A 24,051-nucleotide genomic window follows, 5' to 3' on the forward strand; every position below is an offset into this window, starting at 1 on the left:
ATATGAGAAACGTAAATAAATACCATTAACTTTAAACCCTGTCAGTCAGACCTAGAGCCTATGTCTATTCATATTTAGCACGGAAGCCTCTGTAACCTCTGCATCCCTGTCAGTCTGAGGATGCTGTCCCTGCTTGTAGCTAGAAACATTCTTGACTACCATCATTTCAGGACCAGTCTTCCTTGAGTGGCAGAGTATGTTGACCCAGCCTCCCTTTGGAGAGTGAGGCAGTTCCCACCATTGTTGTTCTACATTGAGGGAAATGTCCTCAAGAGGCCCACACAAGGGTTTATAGTGTTGTTTCTGGTGGAGATGAGCAGGGATGGTGGAGAGAACGATCTGTTAGAGGTCTAGCCTCATCATTTCTGTGGGAATCCCAGGACTCTCTGACTAGGGCCCCAGATGGTTATAGTCACATTACTTAGAACTCATGGTTGTGTTAGTAGAGCTGTTGTTTTTGTTGTTGCAAGAATTAAACTGAGGACCTCACACATGCAAGGCTTACTATCTTTGGGCTACATTCACTGTTCATACCTTCATTATCAGTAAGAACTTTAAAATAGGTGATAGAATATCTTTAAGAAGGAAATATTTCTTCATAATGTGATCTCTTATTGGCTAATAAATCTGGCCCCAGACATTTCTTTTTTTTAATTTTCAAAAATACTTATTTATCCCTTTTGTGGTTCTTGTTGTTTTATTGTTGTAGCTATTCTTGTTGTTGATGTCATTGTTGTTGCATAGGACAGAGAGAAATGGAGAGAGGAGGGGAAGACAGAGAGGGAGAGAGAAAGACATCTGTAGACCTGCTTCACACTTGTGAAATGACTCCCCTGCCGGTGGGGAACCGGGAGCTCAAACCTGTATCCTTATGCTGGTCCTTGCATTTTGCACCACCTATGCTTAACCCACTGCGCTGCCACCCAACTCCCCCAGAGGTTTCTAATGTATGTAAAGGGATGCTCCATAGAGTTGTATCACCCATTGCTTCTTGACGTGAACTCCTAGCTTTATATCAGTGTTGTAATTGCATGGCTGTTATAGTCTCACATCAAAATATCTTAAATAGAATGAAACCCTGTAGGTTGGTGACTCTTTGGTTCCTTCAATCCATCTCTGACCATGTACTCTAGTAACTAACTGGAGACTCTGCCACCATTTGTCACTTTCCTGCCATAGCTGTGACTTGGGTGCTGAGATGGTTCCTTGAAGAGCAGTATGCTGGACTCTGGCCATCTCACGCTGCCTTGAGAATGACATCCTCTTCTTTGATTATTCCCACAAGTCTTCTGCCTGAGGAGATTCAAGATGAGCTATGCCAAGCCACCCAGTCTCCTACAACTGGCCATTAGGAGCCTGCTGAGGGATGAGGAGTTGGCCATCTCTTCCCTGAAAGACCTGCCTACAAGTCTTTTCCCATGTCTGCTTCTGGAAGCACACAGTCAGGAATGCTGGGAGACCCTGAAGGCTCTAGTGCAGACCTGGCCCTTTGAAAGTCTCCCTCTGGGGGCTCTAATTAATAAATCTGACAAATTTCCTTCTAATCCATGTTTCAAAGCTGTGATGGATGGACTTGATATCCTGCTCAAGCAGAAAGTTTCCTCCAGGTAAGGAGGATCCATAGTCTAGGAGGGTCTGTGCTTCCTGGAAGACAGCCGGGTCAGGGAGAGTGGAGGCCCATGGGGAGGCCTCATTATCCATTGGAAAACTCTCTTTAACAGTTGCTATCTGTGTTGGGGGTGGGGCAGGAAAGGTAGCATAATATTTATGGAAAGAGACTCTCATGCCTGAGGCTTCAAAGTCTCATGTTCAATCCTCTGAACCACAAGACTGAACTCAATAGTGCTTTGATAAAAAGAGAAAAAAAAAAATGCTAGTTTCTGTCCAGATGCATAGCTCAAGTGTTGAGCATGCATGATACCAGGAACAGCAGCCGAAGTTCTAGACCCTAAGCACCAACATGGAGGAAACTTCAGAAGCAGCGGAGAGCTGGTTGGCCTTTCTCTATATCCATATTTATTTATTTATTCTGGCATATATTTGTAGAGGACTTAAACTTTATACTTGTGGAATCAGTCTTTTTTTTTAATCACCACTACTGTATTACATTTTGCCTCCTTGTGAAAATCTCTATCTGAATATAATCTCTATCAACAAAAGCTCCGCCAGCTTAGAAAGTCCTGAAGTCACTATGTCCCAGCTACAAAAATAGTGGAAAGAGAGAGAGAGAGAGAGATAGCTGGAGCAAAAAGATGTCTTCTAATTTCTAGGTTAACTTTAATGCAGTTGCAGTGGTATAACACGACAGAGTTTGTATTCTCTCAGTTTAGTGAGTAGTAACTATGTAATGGGAAAATTACATGAAGAAAGTCAGAAGAGAAGTGGAGAGATGGTAATAGGAGTCTGAAATGTGAGGGAATAGCAGACCGGGGTAGTCTGAGCCTGGCAAATGCTGGCATTCTAGGTCAAATCCTCTGCTCAGACTTTCTATCTTCATCAATGTTCTACTTACCCAAAGCAGGTGTGAACTGCAGGTGCTGGACTTAAGCAACACTGGGCAGACTTTCTGGAACATGAGGGCTGGAGCTGACTTGCCAGTGCATTCAGAAAAGAGAGACCTCATAGTGGAGCGACCTTCAAGGCAAGGGAATGCCAAGCCCTGTCTGGAGGTACTTGTAGATCTCGACGTCCTTTTGAATCCTAAAATGAGTCTTTACCAGCACCTGTTGAATTGGGCCCATCAGAAGGAAGGAGTTCACATTTGCTGTAAGAAGTTGAAAATATTTTCACTGGGAGCAATTCATGTCCATAATTTGAAAGGTATACCACTGGATGATACCCAGGAATTGGAAATAGATTTTTTCTGGCCGACGTTAATGCCACAAAACTTGAAGTCACTTCTTACAAAGACGAAAAACCTCAGGAGACTCTGCCTGAATTTCAGCACACCTGATGAAATCTCAGCCAGTGAGTGGGAGAAGTGGTATAAGGCTTCTATGGCATTCATTTCTGATTTCTCCCACCTACTTCATCTTCAAGAGCTGTACCTGGAATCGCCCTCCTTCCTCCAGAGCCATCTGAATGAGATGCTCAGGTAGGGTTGTGTAACAGGGAGCAGAGTAACAGGGAGGAGAAACATTCTATTATTAACTATTATTTTTCTTATTTCCTGATTGCCTCAAAAAAAGGTTTATCATACTGCTGGAGATTAAACCCGAAAAAATGGTGATTCAGGAATGAAAGACATTTTACATAATTGCTACACTATTCCACTCTAACACATCTTGTTTATATTAAACATTTCATCAGACTTTAACCATAAGAAGCTGAGGACAAACTTTCACAGTTATGGACCTTGCTCAGGTGCTAGGTGGATGGAATATTGAGTCTAGTGAGGCTGGTTCTTAGGTGCTGGTCTGAAAAGGTATCTTAGCTGATTAGACAACTATTAGTGAAGAGGACTGTGAAGACAAGATCCCACACAATGTCTCCAATTCCTGATATGAAAGCTGTGACCAGGCAGGATTGTGAATATATAGACAGTGTAAGTGTGCAGTGGGCACTAAACAGGCTGCAGCTGAGGAATGAGGAAATCTAGCAGAACATATACTGAGTGTGGTGACATGTCAGGGAGGCCCTGGAGACTGGCAGGACCAGCAGTTGCTGTGGGACTTTGGTGAGCTTTGGTCTGTGACTTACTCCTAATGGTCTCACCCAGCCCAGAGATGGGGCATCTGGAGTCCAGAGAAAGTCTGAAGTCAGCCTGAGAGAGGTGTCTTCATCTGTATCCAATTCTCCTGCCAAAAGTGCCAACACTTTTGGATAGACAGGCCAGACTTCTTAGACTTTGTTCTACCTCATATTACTGTCTTCAAGGATTGAGAGAGAGAAGTGTGGACACTTATTTTCTTTATTTTCTACCTAAAAATAAAGAATTATGTTTTCAAAATGGCAAAAATTGAATGGCAGGCTCATATGAATACTGTCAGAAGGATTCAGCCTTAAATAGTGCTGGACTAGTTGGGGCTGAGGGTAAGCATGAGACTTGGTGTATCATCACCTCCTATGGTACTGAAACTACTAACAACCCCATTCCGGCTCTTAACCTCTCTCTTTCCCCAGGTATCTTAATACCCCCTTGGAGGTCTTCTCACTCACTAACTGCACTCTTACAGAAGAAGACTTGACTGACCTGTTCCAGAGCCCACACATCACTCACCTGAAGGACCTGTGTCTGAGGGGAGTCCCCCTGACCTCTGTCAGTGAGCCCCTGCGAGCTCTGCTGGAGGTAAATGCAGTCACCCTCCAGGACCTGGACCTGGGTCTGTGTGGCCTCCAGGACCCCCAGCTTGAGGCCCTGCTCCCTGCCCTGAGCAGCTGCTCCCAGCTCATCTCCCTCAGCCTGCATGGGAACAGTCTGTCTATAGCCACCCTGGAGAAGCTGCTGCGTTGCACCTCGGGACTGGAACATTTATGTCTCCAGCTGTTTCCTGCCCCTCTAGAGAGTTTCAGCCTCCAGCCTGTGGCATTTGATTTGCTCTGTACTCAGATCTCAAAGGTTATCAAGGACATAGGACACCCCAGGTCCATCATGGTGAGCACTGGTCACTGCTCAACCTGTGCCAAGAAGCTGTTCATACACGGGGAGCCCAAGATTCTACCCTGCCTGTCTTGTGCAGATGACTATAAGAAGTTGTCTTTTTGACTCACAGGAAGTGACATCTAACAATTTTGCTCCTCAATGTGCACACAACATATAGTATCTGGCTGATTGCTTCTGACATCATGCCCATGAGATGAAGAAGGAAAGGTGACGCAGCACCAGTGTTAGCCTGCAGGGAATGCATTTGACTCTAAATCTGAAGGGACTAAGTGCATATTTGTCTTATAGAATCAGAAACACAAATTTTGTGAATAATTGCAAAGATGTGGGGTGATAATTTGGGTTGAAATTCATGTGGGAGATTTTACTTGCTGGATGTTATGAAGTGTTGAGAAATAAAATGGATTTTAATGCTATTTTTCACTTGTTTCTGTTGTTTTCCTACCAAACTTATTTTTTAAAATTTATTATATTGAATTTTAATTAAACAATCATGAGATACTGACAGTGGAAAAAAAGATAGAGAGTGACAAAGAAGAGCGACATCTGTAGCACTGTTTTGCTAATTGTGAAATGTCTACCCTGCAGATGGGTCTTTGCTTCCAGTAAACTAACAATGGTATGAACCTGCCCAGAAAATTTCCATAAGTTCATCTCTTCCTTCTCCTCCTCCTTCTTCTCATCACCCTCTGCTCATATTCATACCAGCCAGAGACACTGAGCCTGAGATGCCACCTTCCAATGACAATAATTTGATGAGGCATGTCCTAACACATGGAACTACCTAGTTCCCCTTCAAGTGGTGCACTCTCTAATGACACTGCAGACCCTAGATACAGGCTAGCACATAGAGGACTGGGTGCATGTAGACACATGTCCTTAAGGGAGGGAAACATATATACCTCAGAGGAAAAGTGCTTAGTAGTCCTCTGTGATTAGATTTAGACCTAATAAGGTTGGCATTGTAACAGAAAGGCCTAAGGAGGCTCCATAGAACGTCTACTCAAGGATTCACTGCTTAGGCCTCGACACACTCATACACTCTATTTCACTCCCCTCAATCACTCTATCTACTCAACTCACTACACAAAAGAAACTAACATATATGTCTTACTATCTTTGACAGCATCAGAGATAGTGAGATAATATATTGTCACCCCTGCATAATATTTAAAAAAAACTGTCTACAATTAACCAAGAGATATACTATCAAAGAAGTATATATCAGATAAAGGATAAATGTTGTCTGTATGTCAGCCTTTTTAGAATCATCACAGAGGTAAATGCAGTAAAACTCAATGTTGATGATAATAAAAATGAATTATTGCTGTCTGAAAATCTTTCTGAGATTGCAAGAAACGCTTCCCAGTCTCTTAAGATCCATGTCAAACTCAGTCCTGATCCCATGAGACTTTGCTCTCCTCTTGATTCCTTACAAGGTTAAACTGCCACTGATGACCTCAATTAAAGAACAGAACAAGTGCCACCATGCCCCATTATAGGGCCAATGGCTTTTGCCTTTGGATTATAGCCAGAGACGCCAAGCCTGAGATTTCAGCCTTTCAACTGCAACAGTTTGGTGAGACCTTCCTTAGCAGAAGGAACTACCTAGTTCCATTTCAGATGGTGCAATAACCACATTGCAGACCCTAGATATAGGCTAGCACCTAGGGGGCACATGTATACAGGTGTCCATAATGCAGGGGTGTATACCTCAGAGGAAAAGTGCTTAGTAGTTCTCTGTGATTAGACTGAGACTTAAATAGCTTGGCAGTGTAGCAGAAAGGCCTATGAATGCTCCACAGATTGCCTACTCAAGAATTCATTGCTTAGACCTAGACACACCCATACAGCCTACTTCACTCCCCTCAGTCACTCTATCTCCTCAACTAGCTCAACAAAGAAATATATGTCTTAAAATCTTTGACAGCATCAGCATTATTGTCACCCCTGGATAATCACTGTCTACAATTATCCAAGAGATACACAGTCAAATTATATGTATCAACTAAGGTAAGCTTGTTTTCTCTATGCCAGCTTTTATTAGAATCATCAAACAAGTTAATGTAGTAAAAATCAAGGTTATCTTCAAACCCATTGTAATCCTAGGTCTATTTCTTCCCTAACTTAAGTCCAGACTCCATAAACTTAATACAAGCTTGGCTACAGTAAATTACAATCAACACATTAATTGCTGGGAGAAATCCTGAACTTTTCAGATGCAGAGGGGATGACAAAGCTTGGTCAGAGCAAGACACTGGCTCACTCAATGATGACATTTTTTTACTACACCACCCCCAGGGTCCCTAATCTGGGAATCCTTAGACAATGGACTTAGACCTCTAAGAGACACCTTGGTCCACCATCATTGGTCATTGTATACAGGAAGGAATTTTTAGACTTCCGTGGGCTTCTTCAGGACCTTGTCCTCACTATGAACTAGCAATGATAGGGACTGCCACACTCTGAATGGAAGCTGGGTCATCCTATCTGCCACTCATGGAAATCTTGACCTGAAATAAGTGCAGCCTAGAATGTTCCCAGCTGTGACCATGAATTGTGAGCTCAGGCTGACAGGGACTCAGAGGTTATACAGGCCCCTGTGCTATAAATAGGAATATATATGGGCCCTGGTCAGGTGGACATGGTAGATGGTTCATTGTGTTTATATATTTTCTTTACATTTGGGAGCTAATGTCTGCCCTGATCCAGCTTTCTACTCCTGTTCTCAACTCTGACACCATCATATCAATCAATATTTTTATTCTGCTTCCATGTTAGCCATCAAGCTCATGCAAAAAGTGTTAATGTCATGTATACATAGGGGCAGACCTAAACGAGACCTTCTAGCTTCTTTCTACTCCCAAATCCCTATTCTCATCTGCTCTTTCCTACTATTTGTTTCCTGTTTATCCAACATTTTGTTTTGCTTTGCTGCCTTTCACCACCAAGTTGCAGATGCTAGTATGACTCCATCTTGAACTCCTTTGACAGATGATTTTATTAATGTGTCTATAACCTCTCCTCTCCAGAGCACTCCTTCCTCCTAGGCAAGAAGAAATAGGCTGGGGCTAGGGATCGACTTGCCAATTCCCATGTGCAGGAGAGCAACAATGACAGAATCTAGACCTTCTACTCTCTGGACTCCATAAGGCATTTAGATCCATAGTCCCATAGAGGGGAACATGTTAGTGGTAGATGACCAGAGAGCTCTGAAATCCAATTCCATCAGCTCCTGGAGATAGAAGAAAATAAAAAAAGGAAGGAAAACTCTCAAAGAATAATAGGTTTATCTGTGACTTAGAATGAAAGATAAAGCAGGGCCATAGAGAAAAAAATGGAATATTTATATAAATATAGCTAGTTGTAGAAATAATTGTCAACCTTTATCTGAGACCTTCAGAGATATACTGCATTTTTCAAAGGAGGGAATGCATACAGGGAACGCTGGTGGTAGGGATGGTTTGGAATTATATACCTGTTATACACAGCATGTCATTATGCAAACAGACTCTCATCCCTGAGGCTTAGAAGTCCCAGGTTCATTCCTTCAACCACTATAAGATAGACATGAGCAGTGCTCTGGACAAAATAAAATAAATAATTTGTATTATCCAATATTTTATTTATTGGATAGAGACAGCCAGAAGTTGAGAGGAAGAGGTGATAGAGAGGGAGAGAGAAAGAAAAATACCTGCAACACAACCTCACCAGTTGTGAAGCTTTCCTCCTACAGGTAGGGACCAGAGGCTTGAATCTAGGTCTTTTCACATTATCACATGTGCACTCATCTAGGTGCTCCAACACCTGGCCATATATTCATGGGATTTTGATGAGCAGGCTCATAGGGGCTGAGTGTATATTTACTACCAACTATTGACCAGGATCACTTCCCTGGCTCCACATGCACGGGAGAACTTCCATAATTCATGAAGAGTGCTTCATTCTTCCTCTTCTCTCTGTATCTTTCTCCTATCTCTCTTATCTCTCCCCCTTTTCTCTATGTCTTATTGTATCTTCTTCCACTCTCAATTTCTAAGGCCCTTTCAAATAAAAACAAATAATATCAGTGGACATCAAACACTATTTCACTTATCTGAGAGGAAAGAGAAAAGGAAAGGATGCTTAGAAGTATTAACAGTTGTAGTTGTGACTTGGATATAAGTGAATAAAAGGCTGTAGGAGTGAATATAAATGGGAAAATAAACTATAGATGATAGATAGATACATAGAGTGATAGATAATAGATAGATTTATGTATGTAGTCAAACTATATCTGTGACCTTGTAAATATTATTCCAGTTTTTGCTGGATGAGAGTGGAATTCAGAGATCTGATGCTGAAAGTAGTGTGATATTATAATCTTATTATCTTGTAGAGTACTATTATATAAATATTTTTTTAAAGGTAGGAAAGTCATCTCTGTATGAGGTTAGGTCAAAGTCCTGAAGAGTTGTGCAACTGGAAAATAAGAAAGTTGGATTCACCACTGTGGAAAGCAGCCTGGAGAACTCACAGAAGGCTAACAGTAGACCTAACCTTTGATACTGTAATCCCTCTCCTGGGTATATATCCTTTTAAAATATTTTATTTAAAATAATTTATTTAATTAATCCTGAGGAAGATAGTGAGAAAGAGAGAAAGAAAAAAAGAACTGATATCACTCTGGTCCATGTGCTGTCAGGAACTGAGCTCTGGAACCTATGCTCAAGAGTCCAGTGCTTTATACACTGTGCTATCTCCTGCACCATCTAGGCATATATCCTAATGACCTAAATATACCCATTCCAAAAGCTATCTGTGTATATGGGTATGTGTTCATAGCAGCAATATTTGTAATCATCTGACCTGGACACAACCCAGGTGTCCAACATAGATGAACTTTTGAGTAAGTTGTGGTCAATATACACAATGGAATAGTACTCAGATATTTTAACTGGTGAATTCACCCTTCACTTCATCTTGGATGGAGCTTGAAGGAGTCATGGATGTGAGATAAGTCAGAAAAGGAAGGATGGGGAGACAGGGCTATGAGAAGCAGCAGATGTGTTTCTCTTCTCTTCTCTTCTCTTCTCTTCTCTTCTCTTCTCTTCTCTTCTCTTCTCTTCTCTTCTCCTCTTCTCTTCTCTTCTCTTCTCTTCTCTTCTCTTCTCTTCTCTTCTCTTCCAGATCAAATAGGAATGCCAAAAGAGACCACCTGTGACCAAAAACAGACAGCTGGTATGCTTCTAATTCTGCTTCTAAAACCCCCTTCTGTTTCATTTGGTTTAATCCCCCCTGCTTAACACTGTATTCTATTTACATAACCACTGTTAACTAAGCACCAGCATGCCTGCATGGCATTGGTTTGATTTCACTTAAAGCTGTGGACTATTTACACTGTTAACTAAGCACCACCCTGCCTCCAGGGAATTGGTGGTTCAGTGGTAGAATTCTTGCCTGCTCCTCCCCCTCTCCTTGTCACACCCTGATTTTCACCAATCTCTTTTTGCTCCACCCTCTCTACATCACATCCTGTTTACACCCTATTGGGCAAGTATATATAAGGACAGGATTGTGAATTTTAGTTTAGTTTAGTTTACCTTATCTTGGCTTAGATTGTGCTGTGTTCCACATGAATGAAGACTGATCTGCATACAGCTCAACCTTGAGTCCCTGGTCATCTGACTCCTGCCCACAAAGCTAGCCTGGCAAGACAAGACAAGAATGACTTCAGGAACCCACCAAGTCACCAGGGAGTGTAAACATGTGTGGCTCATGGACAGATAGAAGCCTAGGGAGAGATTAAGTGGCTGATAACAGTCCAGCAGTTTATCAGTTGAGATACCACATTCAGTCTATTTCACTGACAAGGGGACAGTTGAGGGAGGAGAGGACTTCTCTGAGACTTACCAAGTGCACCTCTGAATCTCCATTGCTACTGCCTTCAGAATATGGAGCAGCTTCAAAGAGGGCCTGTGCTGACACCAGAGGACCGAGAACTAACCAAGAAACTCAGAAGAAGACCTATAACTTGGGGGCATAGAGGTGGGGCTGTGAAAGTCTCTTTGCATAAACACTGGATTATCTCTGCCACACCCTGATTTATCTCTTCCTCACGAGTCAGTGATTAAGCTTAGAAGCCTACTTTGAGTTTCAAAGCCCTCAGGCTCCCATAGCCAACAGGATAGCAAAATCACAAAAGAGGCTTTTCAGCCACTGTGCTCCAAATCAGGGATTAAAATACTATTGAAACAAATGTTAACTTCCACAATTGTGAACCCTTTAATTACCTTACATAGACACAAGTCAATCCAGACAATAGTGATCAGAAATTTGAAAAGTACTGAGAGAGGGAAAGCATAATATATAAAATGGTTAAACCAACAAGATGAAATATTGGAGAAATGAACCTGGAAAAGAGTGCAGCTAAAAGCCCCCCAAAGGTTGAAGCACAAAATAGCGAGTTCAATATCCAAACATTAGCTAAGGAAATAATCACAGGAGTGAGTAAAGAGTTTGAAAGAATTGTAATTAAAATACAGGAACAACAAATGAGACTCTGGAAGAAAACACTATTTACCTCAACAGTAGAGGGGAGAGAAAATAGAATAAATGAGACCAAAGACAGAATTAGCAAGGTCAGGATGAATTAGAGAAAACTGAAAAAGAAGTAAGAGATCTCAAAAAGAGATTCAGAAGCAACAACAGAGTCCTATTGGATGACTTCAAAAGAAACAATATACGCATTATTGGTTTACCAGAGGAAGAAAGCATTCTTCAGGCCATAATAGCTGAAAACTTCTCTAGTCTAGACAACAGCAAAGATATAAAGATTCAAGAAGCCCAGAGGGTCCCAAACAGAATTAGCCCAGACTTAAAGACACCAAGACACATCCTATTTAGAATGGAAAGGAATAAGGGAAGGAAAGGATGCTGAAGGCTGCAAGGGAAAATCAGAGCTACCTACAGAGGAAAACCCATACGATTAGCAGCAAACTTCCCCACACAAATAGTACAAGCCTGAAGAGACTAGTCCCCAAACTAAGAGACCCCTCACAGAATGGGAGAAAATTTTTACATGCCATACATTGTTGTTATGGTGGTCTGGTGTCGGGCTGCACCGCGGAGAAGAGAGCAGATGTCCAGAGCAAAGGGGTACACAAATCTTTATTATAGGATGGGGGGGGGGGTTGGTTCAGACCACGTAGAGCCAGCCGGCAATGGCCGTCCCCACTATCTGACCACGGGGGGAGAGCAGGGAGCGAGACCTCAGAGAGAGAGAGCTGAGAGCCCAGAGAGGGGGGGGGGTGAGGGGGCTTTTTATTGGGAGACAACCAGGGGTGACGTGTAGGGCCAGGATTGGTTGAAGGGGGCACTCTAGGATTTTGCGGGGTGTAGAAAAACCTGGGGGCGGAGACTGCATCAGAATAACTCCTCAGCAACAATACATCAGACAAGATGCTAATAACCAGAATACATAAAGAACTTGCAAATTTCAAAAAAAACAACAACAAAATAATCCCATCCAAAAATGGGGGAGGGCATGGACAGAATATTCACCACAGAAGAGATGCAAAAGGCTAAGAAACACATGAAAAAATGCTCCATATCTCTTATTTTTAGAGAAATGCAAATAAAGACAACAATGAGATACCACTTCACTGCTGTGAGAATGCCATATATCAGAAAAGGTAGCAGCATTAAATGCTGGAGAGGGTGTGGGGTCAAAGGAACTCTTCTGCACTGCTTGTGGGAAAGCCAATTGGTCCAACCTTTGTGGAGAATAGTCTGGAGAACTCTTGGAATGCTAAAAATAGACCTACCCTGGGACCCTACAATTCCTCTCCTGGGATATATCCTAAGAAAGCCAACACACCCACCCCAAAAGATCTGTGTATACATATGTTATTGGCAGCACAACTTATAATAAAGCAAAGTTTGGGCCCTTTGGAATAGACCTAAAATAGACTTCCTAGCTTCCTCCAGCAGGAAGACCCCAGACCTCATCTGTTATATTCTCACTTTTACGTTCCTGATTATTAAACAATTTGTTTGGCTCTGTATTGTTTTAAATTTTTTTAATTATCTTTAATTAGTTATTGGATTAACAGCCAGAAATCGAGAGAAAAGGGGACAATAGAGAAGGACAGAGACAAAGAAACAATCACATCCCTGTTTTACCTCTCACAAAGCTTTCCCCCTGCAGCTGGGGATCAGACTAGGGCCATGAACCTGTGACCTTGGGCATTTTAACATCTGTGCTAAACCAAGTGCACCACCACCCAACCCCTTATGCTTCATTTCTTTATGCTTTTTCAGACAACATTTTGCAAATATTATCATGATGTCAACCTGACTTCCCTGGGCAACTGTTGCTGAGGAGTTATTCTGATGAAGTCTTCTAATAAATTAATAGCTTCTTTACCTCTTCTGCCTCTACTAGCACCTAAACTTTTCTCTCGGGATCCCATTCCCTCTGCTCCTACAATCTTTACTGATGGCGGAAAAAGGGGAGCTGCTGCCCTTATATATTACCCAGACAAACAATCTCCTAAACCTCTCTTTACTGAGCTTCCTGAGAATTCCCCTCAGTACGAAGAACTTTATGCTGTTTTCCTTGCACTAAAAGATGTACCAGAATCCTTCAACCTTTTTTCCGACAGTGTGTATACTGTTAACTTACTTCCATGGCTTGCTCGTTCTTATGTGAAAATTGATGACAACCCACTTTCCCCTCTCTTGATTCAAATCGCCTCTATGCTCTGTTCTCGAACCCAACCACTGTATATTCAACACCTTCGTTCCCACAGCCCTCTTCCTGGTTCCCTGTCCGAAGGGAATGCCGCAGTTGACCGCCTTGCCTCCACAGGAACTTTCCCAGTCTCTGTCTCTGATCCTGCTAATTTTTATTCTCTAACCCATGTTAATCTTAAAGGCCTTCGAGCTCGATTCCCTGATGTTCCTGTACCACAGTTAAAACATATCCTCGCTACATGCTCTTCTTGTGCAAGTCTCATAAAGACACCTGCTATCCAGACCCTTGGGGTTAACCCCCGAGGTTTAAAAGCTAATGCTATTTGGCAAATTGATGTCACCCACATACCAAACTTTGGCAAACAAAAATATGTGTTTGTCTCAATTGATACCTTTTCTAAATTTATGTGGGCTACAGCTCAGACAGGAGAAAGTGCTAAAAAGCTTGTAAGCCATATGCTCTCTTGTTTTGCCGTTATGGGGGTCCCATTATTTTTGAAAACAGACAATTCATCTATGTTTACAAGCAAACAATTTAAAGATTTTTGTTCCCTCTGGAATATTACTCACACCACGGGCATTCCCTACAATCCACAGGGACAAGGCATTGTCGAGAGGGCCCATCAAACTCTGAAGGCTCAACTAAATAAAGATAAAGGAGGAACATACCCCCCAATATCCAGCTAGCAAAAGCTTTAACTACATTAAATCTCTTTAATATTTACAATAACTCAGCCTTACCCCCTATTATTCTTCACTGGCAAACACCATCTACCCTCCCATCTATTAAGGTCAAATGGATAGACCCACTCGATAAAATTTGGAAAGGGCCTGATCCATTATTGACCATGGGAAGGGGTTTCACATGCATTTTCCCTCAAAATTTCTCTAAACCTGTTGGGGTTCCTGCCCGCCATGTCCAACAATACCCGCAGGATGGCGCTGTTATTCCTGAAGAACAAGAAATACTACAAGAGGACCAGATGCAGGATACATCCCAGGACCCGTAATACGACATGGCAGAACCTACAAAATCTGGCTCACAGAGACCTCTCTCCTACCCTTTCCCTGTATGTCTTATGTTATAACTGGCCAGTTGTTTTTGTGAGTGAGTGTGTTGAATGACCAAAAAAAAAAAAAAAAATTGCATGACCCATTTGCTCGGAGTACTCTAAAAGGTAATTGGCTTTATATAAAAATGCTGGACGCAGCCAAAGTTTCTGGAGACGTCCAGAAACATTCCAAATTTTTTTTTCATTCTCCCTCTTTTGAATTTTATATATAGTTTTGGTATATATGTAAGTGTTTAGTCTTAAACTGTGTGACTAATGAAAGATATAAATTTGTTTCTAAATAATGTGTTTTTATAACAAAAGTTCTTTTTCCTCCAGTGTGTTATAACTAAATGTTTATGGGTATGTCTCAAGTTTGGTAAAACTAACTCAACGGTCAAAAGTGTAACCCTACCACTACACTTTTACCAGACAAGGTAAAAATTAATTTGTTAAGATAACTTACTATTTAGGTAAAAGTCTAAATGTTCAATGTGACTATTCATTCCCAAAACTAAACTATATAAATTTTATATACAGGACACCTTTGAAGGGCCCCCAAAGGTGCCCTGTAAACTATCTTGTGGAAATTAATCCACAACAGATCTGGCATCAATCTGGCACTGTAAACATTGAAATCATTGTCATGAATATGCGTTAACTCTCTAAGCAATTTGAGTCTGTTTAAAATACATATTTTAGCTAAAATTGGTCTCAAGATCCTGCGGTAGAGGCTGCTACAGGAGGTCACATTAGATGACCTTTAACCAATTATAATCATCGAGGTATCAACTGTAACAAACCTATAACTTGTTACAAGTTCAAATTAACCACGAGAAGCAGATTGTTTGTGTTTCTTTCACAGGAATCCCGGAAAAACCATCTGAACCCCTGCACACCCTGACATCACCCACTAGATGGCACGACTACCGTGGCACACCCCCCAAAACCCTAGATGTCACTCAATGGGATCTGAAGAACCTGATACACAGACTCCAAGGACAGAACTTTCTTCATGCCTGGTTGCCGTTCCTGCTTCTGACCTGCCTGTCACGTGTTGGCGGTTCCAGCTGGCTATCTACAGAAAAGCAACATTCCAGCGGCTGACATCCGTCATGCAGTGTCACATCCCCTGCCAATTCTTCCCCTAGCCATCTACTTCGGATTGAAACTTGTATCGGATTTTCTGACATACCCTATATACATTTTACACAGTTTTGAAGCAGCTTATTTCCCTTCACACTGCTGATTTTTCATAGACTGATCCTGAGTAATTCATAGACTTTACCGACTGTTGCCTTGAGGACTATACAATGCCAAATAGTCCCTCTGTTTGGTGGGTCATGCCCTCCCACCTCCCCCTCTTTATGTACCCTTGCCCTTCCCCCACCACAAGCAGGGAATGTTCCTTTACACACCAATCCTTCCCTTCACACCACACTGGCTTTTACTACTCCCCTACTTGTCCCTTCCTATCATGTTATATCATGTAGGCTTATGCCCAAAAGGTTTCTGCTCCATGATAGTCTTTTACAGACTTTGTACATCTTATGCAATTACTAGATAGAAAGATAGAAAAGATTTAGAGATATTGTGAAGAGATGGTTGAGCAGGCTGCGCTTAAACCTATGAGATGAGTCTCTCCAGATAAGTTTCTCTCTAAAGAGGGGTTGAGCACAGGAGGACGCATAAATCTCACAAGGTTCACAGCCATTTAAGCCTTCCCTCCTCCACAGAAAGTCCTACATCTTCCCACCTGAGCATGGCATTCCTCTAAAACATTTAAGCCTGCTCCATTCCATTTTTCTTTACTGTGTCCATTTAGATATAAAGGGATAGGAGGAGATGTTGCTGAGGAGTTATTCTGATGCAGTCTCCACCCCCAGGTTTTACTATGCCTCACAAAATCCTAGCAGTGCCCCCTTCAACCAATCCTGGCCCTACACGTCACCCCTGGTTGTCACCCAATAAAAAGCCCCCTTACCTCCCCATCTCTCTGGGCTCTCAGCTCTCCCTCTCTGAGATCTTGCTCCCTGCTCTCCCCCCGTGGTCAGGTAGTGGGGACGGCCATTGCTGGCTGGCTCCACGTGGTCTGAACCAACCCCCCCATCCTATAATAAGGATTTGTGTACCCTTTTGCTCTGGACGTCCACTCTCTTCTCCGCAGTGCAGCCTGACACCAGACCACCACAACAACAGGCAACCTCATCAGTGTGTCCTAGAACTCCAGCCCCCTGGAGGCCCGCCCAACATGGGAGAGCTAGAAACAACTGCATCTATGGATCGACCTGCCAATGCCCATGTCCACTGGAGATGGAGTTACAGAAGACAGACCTTCCACCTTCTGCACTTTATAATGATCCTGGGTCCATGCTCCTAGAGGGATCAAGGAAGGAAAACTTCCAATGATGAGGATAGGATATGGATCTCTGGGAGTGGGAATTGTGTGGCAGGGTAGCCCTCTCAGCCTACAGTCTTGTCAATCATTGGGCAGTAGTGCAGGGGGATTAAGTACACATGGTACAAAGCTCATGGAGCAGTGTAAAGATCCCAGTTCAAGTCCCCAGCTCCCCACTTACAGGGTAATTGCTTCACAAGCTGTGAATCATGTCTGCAGGTATCTATTTTTCTCCCCTCCTCTTTCCATTTTTCTCTCCATCCCACCCAACAATGATAACATCAATAACAGCAATAATAATGACTACAATACAACAAGGGTAACAAAAGGGAATAAATAAATAAATAATAAATAAAATAATATTAAGGTCTCATAAACTTCTACTTATTAAATATATAATATAATATCATAATTCTTTTCTCAATGATAGTTACTAAAACAACACAATAAAGTACAATCTCCTTTATCAGTAATGGTAAAATTTATTTTGGAAATCAACAGTATTTTTGTACATTTATTTATTTTTATGATTTTACTTATTTTTATTTGTTTGTCTTACTGAATAGAGATGGAGAGAAACAGATAGGAGAGGGAGGTAGAGAGAGGGAAAGAGACACAGACATAAGCAGCCCTGCTTCACCACTCCTAAATCCCTGCACATGTAACGTGTGCGATTAACTAGGTGCATCACCACCCAGCCCCCCAGTATATATTTTAATTTTTTTATTAGGGAACTAAAGTTTTACATTTGACAGTAAATACAATAGTTTGTACATGCATACCATTTCTGTTTTCCATATAACAATACAACCCCCACTAGGTCTCCTCTGAAATCCTTCTTGACCTGTATTCTCATGCCCACTGACCCTAGAGTATTTTACTTTACTGCATTAAGCCAATTCCATCCACTGGATTCTATTACAAACCCTGCTATAGAATTAAGAGGATGCATCAGAGGGGAAGAAATAGCAGAAGATAGACCTTCCACCTTCTGCACCCCAAAATTCCCCTGGGTTCATACTCCCAGAGGGATAAAGAATAGGAAAGCTATCAGGGGAATGGTTGGGATACAGGTTTCTGGTGGTGGGAATCGGGAGGAATCATACCCCTCTTATCCTATGGCTTTTGTCAGTGTTTCCTTTTTTATAAATAAAAATTAAAAGAAAAAGAATTAAGCAGATGCAGATCAATCTTTATATGAAATTTTAGGCAGGGAAGGTAGAATGATTATGCAAATGAGTATCTAGCCTGAGGCCATAATTTCTGAGCTGATCTCCTCAATCTGTGAAGAACCATCCTGTACCTCCAGGCAAGGATTAGAACAACACCCCATACTGCCCTCTGCTGCTCTGTAGAGTGAATGGATCTCCATTTTAACCAACCCAAAAAGCACTACATTCTTTTCTGGTTTTATTTTTTATTCGTGATTTAATATTGATTCACCAAATAACATGTCAACATGGCTATGATTCTGGACAGGGGTAGATAGTATAATTGTTATTCAAAGAGATTCTCATACCTGAGGCTACAAAGTCCCAGGTTCAATCCTCTGTACTATGAGTCAGAGCTGAGCAGTGCTCCAATAAAAAAAAAAAAAAAAGGGAGGGAGTAGGGGTATAATTCTATAATATTCCCATTGCCATTTCCAGCATTCTGAATTCCCAATTCCACCATCACAAGCCCCAGCATTTACTTCTCCTAAGTTTGAAGACAAGAGTTAACTGTCATCTCTAAAATTATCTATCTGCATTTGTACAACTCCAGTTCCCACCCACTCTTCATTTCCAAGTCACACATAATCCTATTCCTACAATCAAAGTTAGGGTTGTTAAAACACTAATGTTCTTCTATGATTGTCAATAGTATTTTGTAATCATTACGATATGATCCTAGAGTTCAACATTGATACTTCTGAATGCTGTGTTCTTGGAGCTTCTGTAGGAGCATATTGAATTCTCCCCAGTGTCACACCCAGCACTGAATGCTTATATGGCTTCAACTCTACCGATATCATGATAGGATCACTTCCAGATTCAACCACAAGTAGTCTCTAGCCCATGTGGGGGATGTGATATCTAACCATTTCAACAGGGGACAGTCTTAGTCAGGATTAGCCTGAGAGGATTTTGGGATCTTAGGAGGCATCCTCTTTCCTCAAGGGGACACTTCCTTCCAGGCTTTTGGAGGAGTAGGGTGTAGCCTAAGTAGGATATAAAAGTGTAGGTCCCTAAACAGGGAAGCACAGCCTTCAAGCTCTTCAGTCGGCCTGTGGGTTCTCCAGTGACCTGAGTTCTGAGCACACAGCCAATTTAATCACAGCTGGTAAGTTACCCACCTCTGCAAAGGACCCCCTATGTCATCTGTGGTCAAGCAACTATGGTCAAATACACAAGGGGTTACTTTTATGGGTTTTTTGGTATATTTTATTTATTTTATTTTTTGAGAGAGATGCAGAGCAAGAGACACACAGAGAGAAACACCAGAGCACTGTTCAGCTCTGCCTTATGGTCCTGTATGGAACTGAACCAGGGACTTTTGAAACTCTGGTATGAGAGGTATTTGCATAACCATTATCTTATCCCCCCTGCCTGGTTACTTTTGTTTTTCCATATTTTTCTTTCTTTCTTTCTTTCTTTCTCTTTTATAAATAATTATAATAATGTTAATAATAATAATAAGCCTGTATTTGTGAATGAGGCAGAGATCAGAACATGACTTGCCTACTAGTGGATGTTCCCTGGACGGACTTCTCCCTTTTTAGTTATTTTCAAATGAACATATTTCAGAGTTTGCTATTGCCTCTACATAGACTCGTTTTTACTCCAAAATGTGATGGTTTGCTATGTGTACATTCATTGTTCAACCTTTTAAAATGACAAGTAATTCTAGAAATTGTTTCTTGACATCTGCAGTATTTACCTGTTATCATCTTTTCCTTCATTTTTTTATTTGCACGTACATGATTTACAATTCAGGTGCTGTCAGATGGTTGAAAATTCTCATTTCATCAAGAGAGATGTCTGTAAATCACTCTCACCCCCAATTCAGGCCTATCATCTATGACCAGGACTGAGAACTCAGGAGTGGATCCATGCCTCTCCCCATCTTCCTTCCCCTGAGACCTTTTGGTGCAATACCCAAAACCAGCCCTGATTTTACTTCATGTTTCCCTTTCTATCTTTTTGGTTCTCTGCTTGGAGTAACATGACTCATTCTCCTTGCCATCAGAGCTGTTGCTGGGTCTCAGTTCCTGCACAAATACCCCCTACTCTTGGTCGCCATTTTTCTTTCTTTATCTGACAGTCTACAAGCTTCAGGTGCTGAGGGAACACAGAGAGAGAACCCATGCTCTCAAGAAGCTTCTTTTCTTCAGGTGGGGACCTCAGCTTGAAGCTTGGTCCTTGGGATGTATAATGACTTAGTACCTCAAGGTGTGTCACAACCACCTTGTCCTTTCTGTCTAATTTCTTAAATTTGTGAAGGAGTCCTCCCATACCAGCCTGCTCTTTAGCTTATCTTCACTACTTAGAATATGTGGCTGAAAAGATAACCTCTTGGTAAGTCTCTCTCAACCAAGGTGAACATAAGGGGGGAAACTCAGACTTGTTTCTTTCCTTCTTGATTCTCAGGCCCACAGAAACTCCAGCACTTCCCCCATTAACTGCAGGCCACATGGCCACAGATTCACTTATTCAAAGTCACCTTCCAATCACAGAAGAACAGACCTTATCACAACTTCATCACACACCTCAGACCCCAGACAAGAGAAATTCCAAACTATATGGCTTTTTGATATTCATCTTCTCTCTGTCTCACCCTACGGGTTTAACCCCTATGCTTCTCTCAGATACCTTTGGATAATTAAGTAGAATAACTGTCTTGTATCTCATCAATTCCTGTCATAACAGCCCCCTACCTTAGGGGCATGCTGACAGTTAAGAAACCTGTAATTTCTGTCATATTTCAACAGTAATTAACTTCATTGATTTACTATTTAACTCATGTCCACTTTGCTAATAAATGGATTGTAGGATTCTAGGCATGCTAAGAGTCCCCTGGTGTATTTTACTTCGTGTCACCTCTGTTGTGAGCGAGAAAGAACCAGCCTGTTACCTTTCCTGAGAGAGAGAGATACCCAGAAAAACAAGTAAGCTGTTACTGGCTAATCAATTCGACACCCAGATATTTCTATGTATGTAAAGAGATGCTCCATAGAGCTGTACGTCCATAGCTTCTGGATTTGAGCTCCCAGGTTTATGTCAACAGTGTAGTTGCATGACTGTTATAATCTCATATCAAAATGACCAATTTAATAGAATGAAGCCCCATATGTGGCTGTCTGCTTAGATTTTGTAATCTATTTCTGACTGTGAACTTTGGAGACTAACTGTGGAAACTCTTACCATTATTTCTTATTATGCCGCCAGAGTAGTGACTTGGCTGCTGAAGTGGTTCCTTGAAGAGCAGTATGATGGACACTAGCCATCTCGTGCTGCCTAGAGAATGCCATCCTTCTCTTTGACTATTTCCACAGGATTGTTGCCAGAGGAGACTAAAATGCCCTCCTATAACCATCCAGTCTCTTACTACTGGCCATTCAGAGACTTCTAAGGGATGAGAACTTGGCCATCTCTTACCTGAGGAGCCTGCCTGCAGAGCTCTTCCCATGTCTCTTTCTGGAAGCTTACACTCACAAATGCTGGAAGACCATGAAGGCTCTTGTCCAGAGCTGGCCCTTTGACAGACTGCCTCTGGAGCCTCTGGTTTACGACCTATTTCCTGATAATGAAAGTTTGAAATCTGTCCTGGATGGAATTGATGTCCTGCTTCAGCAGGAAGTTCTTCCTAGGTAAGGAGGATCCCTAGACTGGGAGGGTCTGTGCTTCCTGGAAGACAGCTGGGTTGGGAAGAGTGGAGGCCAATGGGGAGGCCTCAAGGTTTCTAATGCCAATGTGGCAGCTAATTGCCCATTGTGGAACTCTCTTTAAGGCCTGACTGTTGATCATTTGTGTAGCATAAGTGTTGAGCACACATTCTAACCCCTAAGCACTAAGATGAAGGAAGCAGTACAGTGTTCTATGGATCTTTGATCTCTCTAGATCCATTCTTCTTTCATTATTATTATTATTAATAATAATAAAATGGAAACACCAAAAGGATGATAGGATACAAGAGGTACAATTCTACCAAATTCCTACCACCAGAACTCCATATCACATCCCCTTCCTTGATAGCTTCCCTGTTCTTTATCCCTCTGGGAGTATGGACCCGGTATCTTTATGGGGAATGAAAGGTGGAAGGTCTGGCTTCTGTAACTACTTCTCCAATGAGGCATTGGCTGGTGGTTCCCTACTCCCAACCTGTCTCTTTCTTTCCTTAGTGGGACAAGGATCTGGCTGGTGAGGCTTAAGGACAGATGGTGGGGTCCTCTGCCATGGAAGTCAGGTTGGCATCATTGTAGAAAATGAAACCTGGTGACTGAAAAAGAGTTAAGATATGAAGAAGAACAAATTGTTGAGTAGTCATGGACCTAAAGGCAAGAGTATTTCAGATAAAGATTTAGGGTCTTCATTTTTGAAAAAGCTAGTAGGCTTACTTTAGGTATATGTCAGGGGGCCCATAACTTTAACAGATTTTGTCTGAGCTGGACACCTGATATGCATGTGGACCCAAGTTGTTGTCTTAGATTTTATTTCATGGTTGGGAAAAGGGCTGGACAGAAAGCTGGATCAGGGAAGAGAGTAGCTCCCAAGTATGGGAAAAAGTATATAAATATTGTTAACTGTAAACCCCATATATTTGATCTGGGTCCCATATTCAGCACTGGAGCCTATGTAACCTCTGCATCCCTATAGGTCCAAGCTTGCATTCTGTGGTCAGGAGTAGGCACATTCCAGGTTGCACCAATTTCAGGCCATCTTCCTTACATTGTTGGTAGAGTACGGTATCCAACCTCACTTTAAATAATGGAAAATTCTCTACCATTATTGATCACATTGAGGGCAAGGTACCCTTTGGGGCCCCACAAAGGCATCCATTGTGTTTTTCCTGATGCAGATGCCCAGTGACAGCGTGAAGAGGGATCTGTTAGAGATCTTGGTCCATCATGTCTATGTGGGAAACTCAGGACTCCCTGACCAGGGCCCCAGGGGATGGGGTGTCCTGGTAGTGACTAAAGAGTTATCATTAAAGTTTGCCAGTCTCTAGCCCATATTCAGTTTTTATAGTCCTTATTTGTCTGACAAGGTTAGCACTGGAGTGATTGAGGGAAGTGTAATAGGAAGTAGATGAGGTGGTCTGAGATGTGGCTTGGTGGATAAAGCACCGGATTCTCAACCATAAAGTCCCAGATTCAATCCCTGGGAGCACATGTACCAGAGTGATGTCAGGTTCTTTCTCTGTCTTCTATCTTTCTCCTAAATAAATCATTAAAAAAAAAGGAGTGGGGATGAATATGGGATGATCTCACTCTCAGGCCGAAGTTGAAAAACAAGATTAGAAAAGAAAACACAAGTCGAACCTAGAATGGAATTGGAGTATTACGCCAAAGTAAAAGACTCTGGGGTTGGTGGGTGGGTGGGGAGAATACAGGTCCATGAAAAATGATGAATGAAATAGTGGGGGTTGTATTGCTAAATGGGAATCTGGGGAATGTTATGCATGTAAAAAAAAAAAAAAGGAAGAAGAAGTAGAAACACAAAGCAGAAATTGCCTGAGTTTGGAGTATGGCACCAAAGTAAGAAAGCAGAAGTATACTAGAGTTTGCAGTGAGTACCTCCCTAATACTTCCTCTCCACTTTTCCAAGCTTTGGGTCCATGATTGCTCAACAATTTGTTTGGCTTTGTATGTTAACTCTCTTTTCAGTCACCAGGTTCCAGGTGTCATCAGGATGCCAGCCAGACTTCCCTGGATTGAAGACACCACCAATGTGTCCTGGAGCTCATCTTCCCCAGAGACCCACCCTACTAGGGAAAGAGAGAGGCAGACTGGGAGTGTGGACCGACCAGTCAACGCCCATGTTCAGCGAGGAAGCAATTACAGAAGCCAGACCTTCTACCTTCTGCAACCCTCAATGACCCTGGGTCCATGCTCCCAGAGGGATAGAGAATGGGAAAGATATCGGGGGAGGGGGTGGGATATGGAGATTGGGCGGTGGGAATTGTGTGGAGTTGTACCCCTCCTACCCTATGGTTTTGTTAATTAATCCTTTCTTAAATAAAAAAAATAAAAAAAAATTAAAAAAGGAGTGGGTGAGGAGAAT

The 24,051-nt window shown here is 42.0% G+C and overlaps 2 protein-coding genes across 2 annotated transcripts in view; both read left to right on the forward strand.

Moving 5' to 3' along the window:
* The first annotated feature begins 1,308 nt into the window (after positions 1-1,308).
* LOC132541474 (PRAME family member 12-like) lies at positions 1,309-4,705 on the forward strand. The gene is made up of 3 exons (XM_060202380.1): positions 1,309-1,607; positions 2,522-3,094; positions 4,123-4,705. The coding sequence occupies exons 1-3, from the start codon at positions 1,309-1,311 to the stop codon at positions 4,703-4,705; spliced, it is 1,455 nt and encodes a 484-aa protein (XP_060058363.1).
* A 1,386-nt stretch (positions 4,706-6,091) lies between these two features.
* The window catches only part of LOC132541475 (PRAME family member 12-like), a 160,479-nt gene continuing 142,519 nt past the window's right edge, over positions 6,092-24,051 (forward strand). Inside the window, exons 1-4 of the mRNA XM_060202381.1 lie at positions 6,092-6,182; positions 9,773-9,823; positions 18,653-18,726; positions 21,391-21,638. Coding sequence (XP_060058364.1) covers positions 6,092-6,182; positions 9,773-9,823; positions 18,653-18,726; positions 21,391-21,638 — 464 coding nt within the window. The remainder of the gene's footprint in view (positions 6,183-9,772; positions 9,824-18,652; positions 18,727-21,390; positions 21,639-24,051) is intronic.

The sequence above is a fragment of the Erinaceus europaeus genome, chromosome 11 (assembly GCF_950295315.1).
Source record: "Erinaceus europaeus chromosome 11, mEriEur2.1, whole genome shotgun sequence".
Taxonomy (NCBI): Eukaryota; Metazoa; Chordata; class Mammalia; order Eulipotyphla; family Erinaceidae; genus Erinaceus; species Erinaceus europaeus.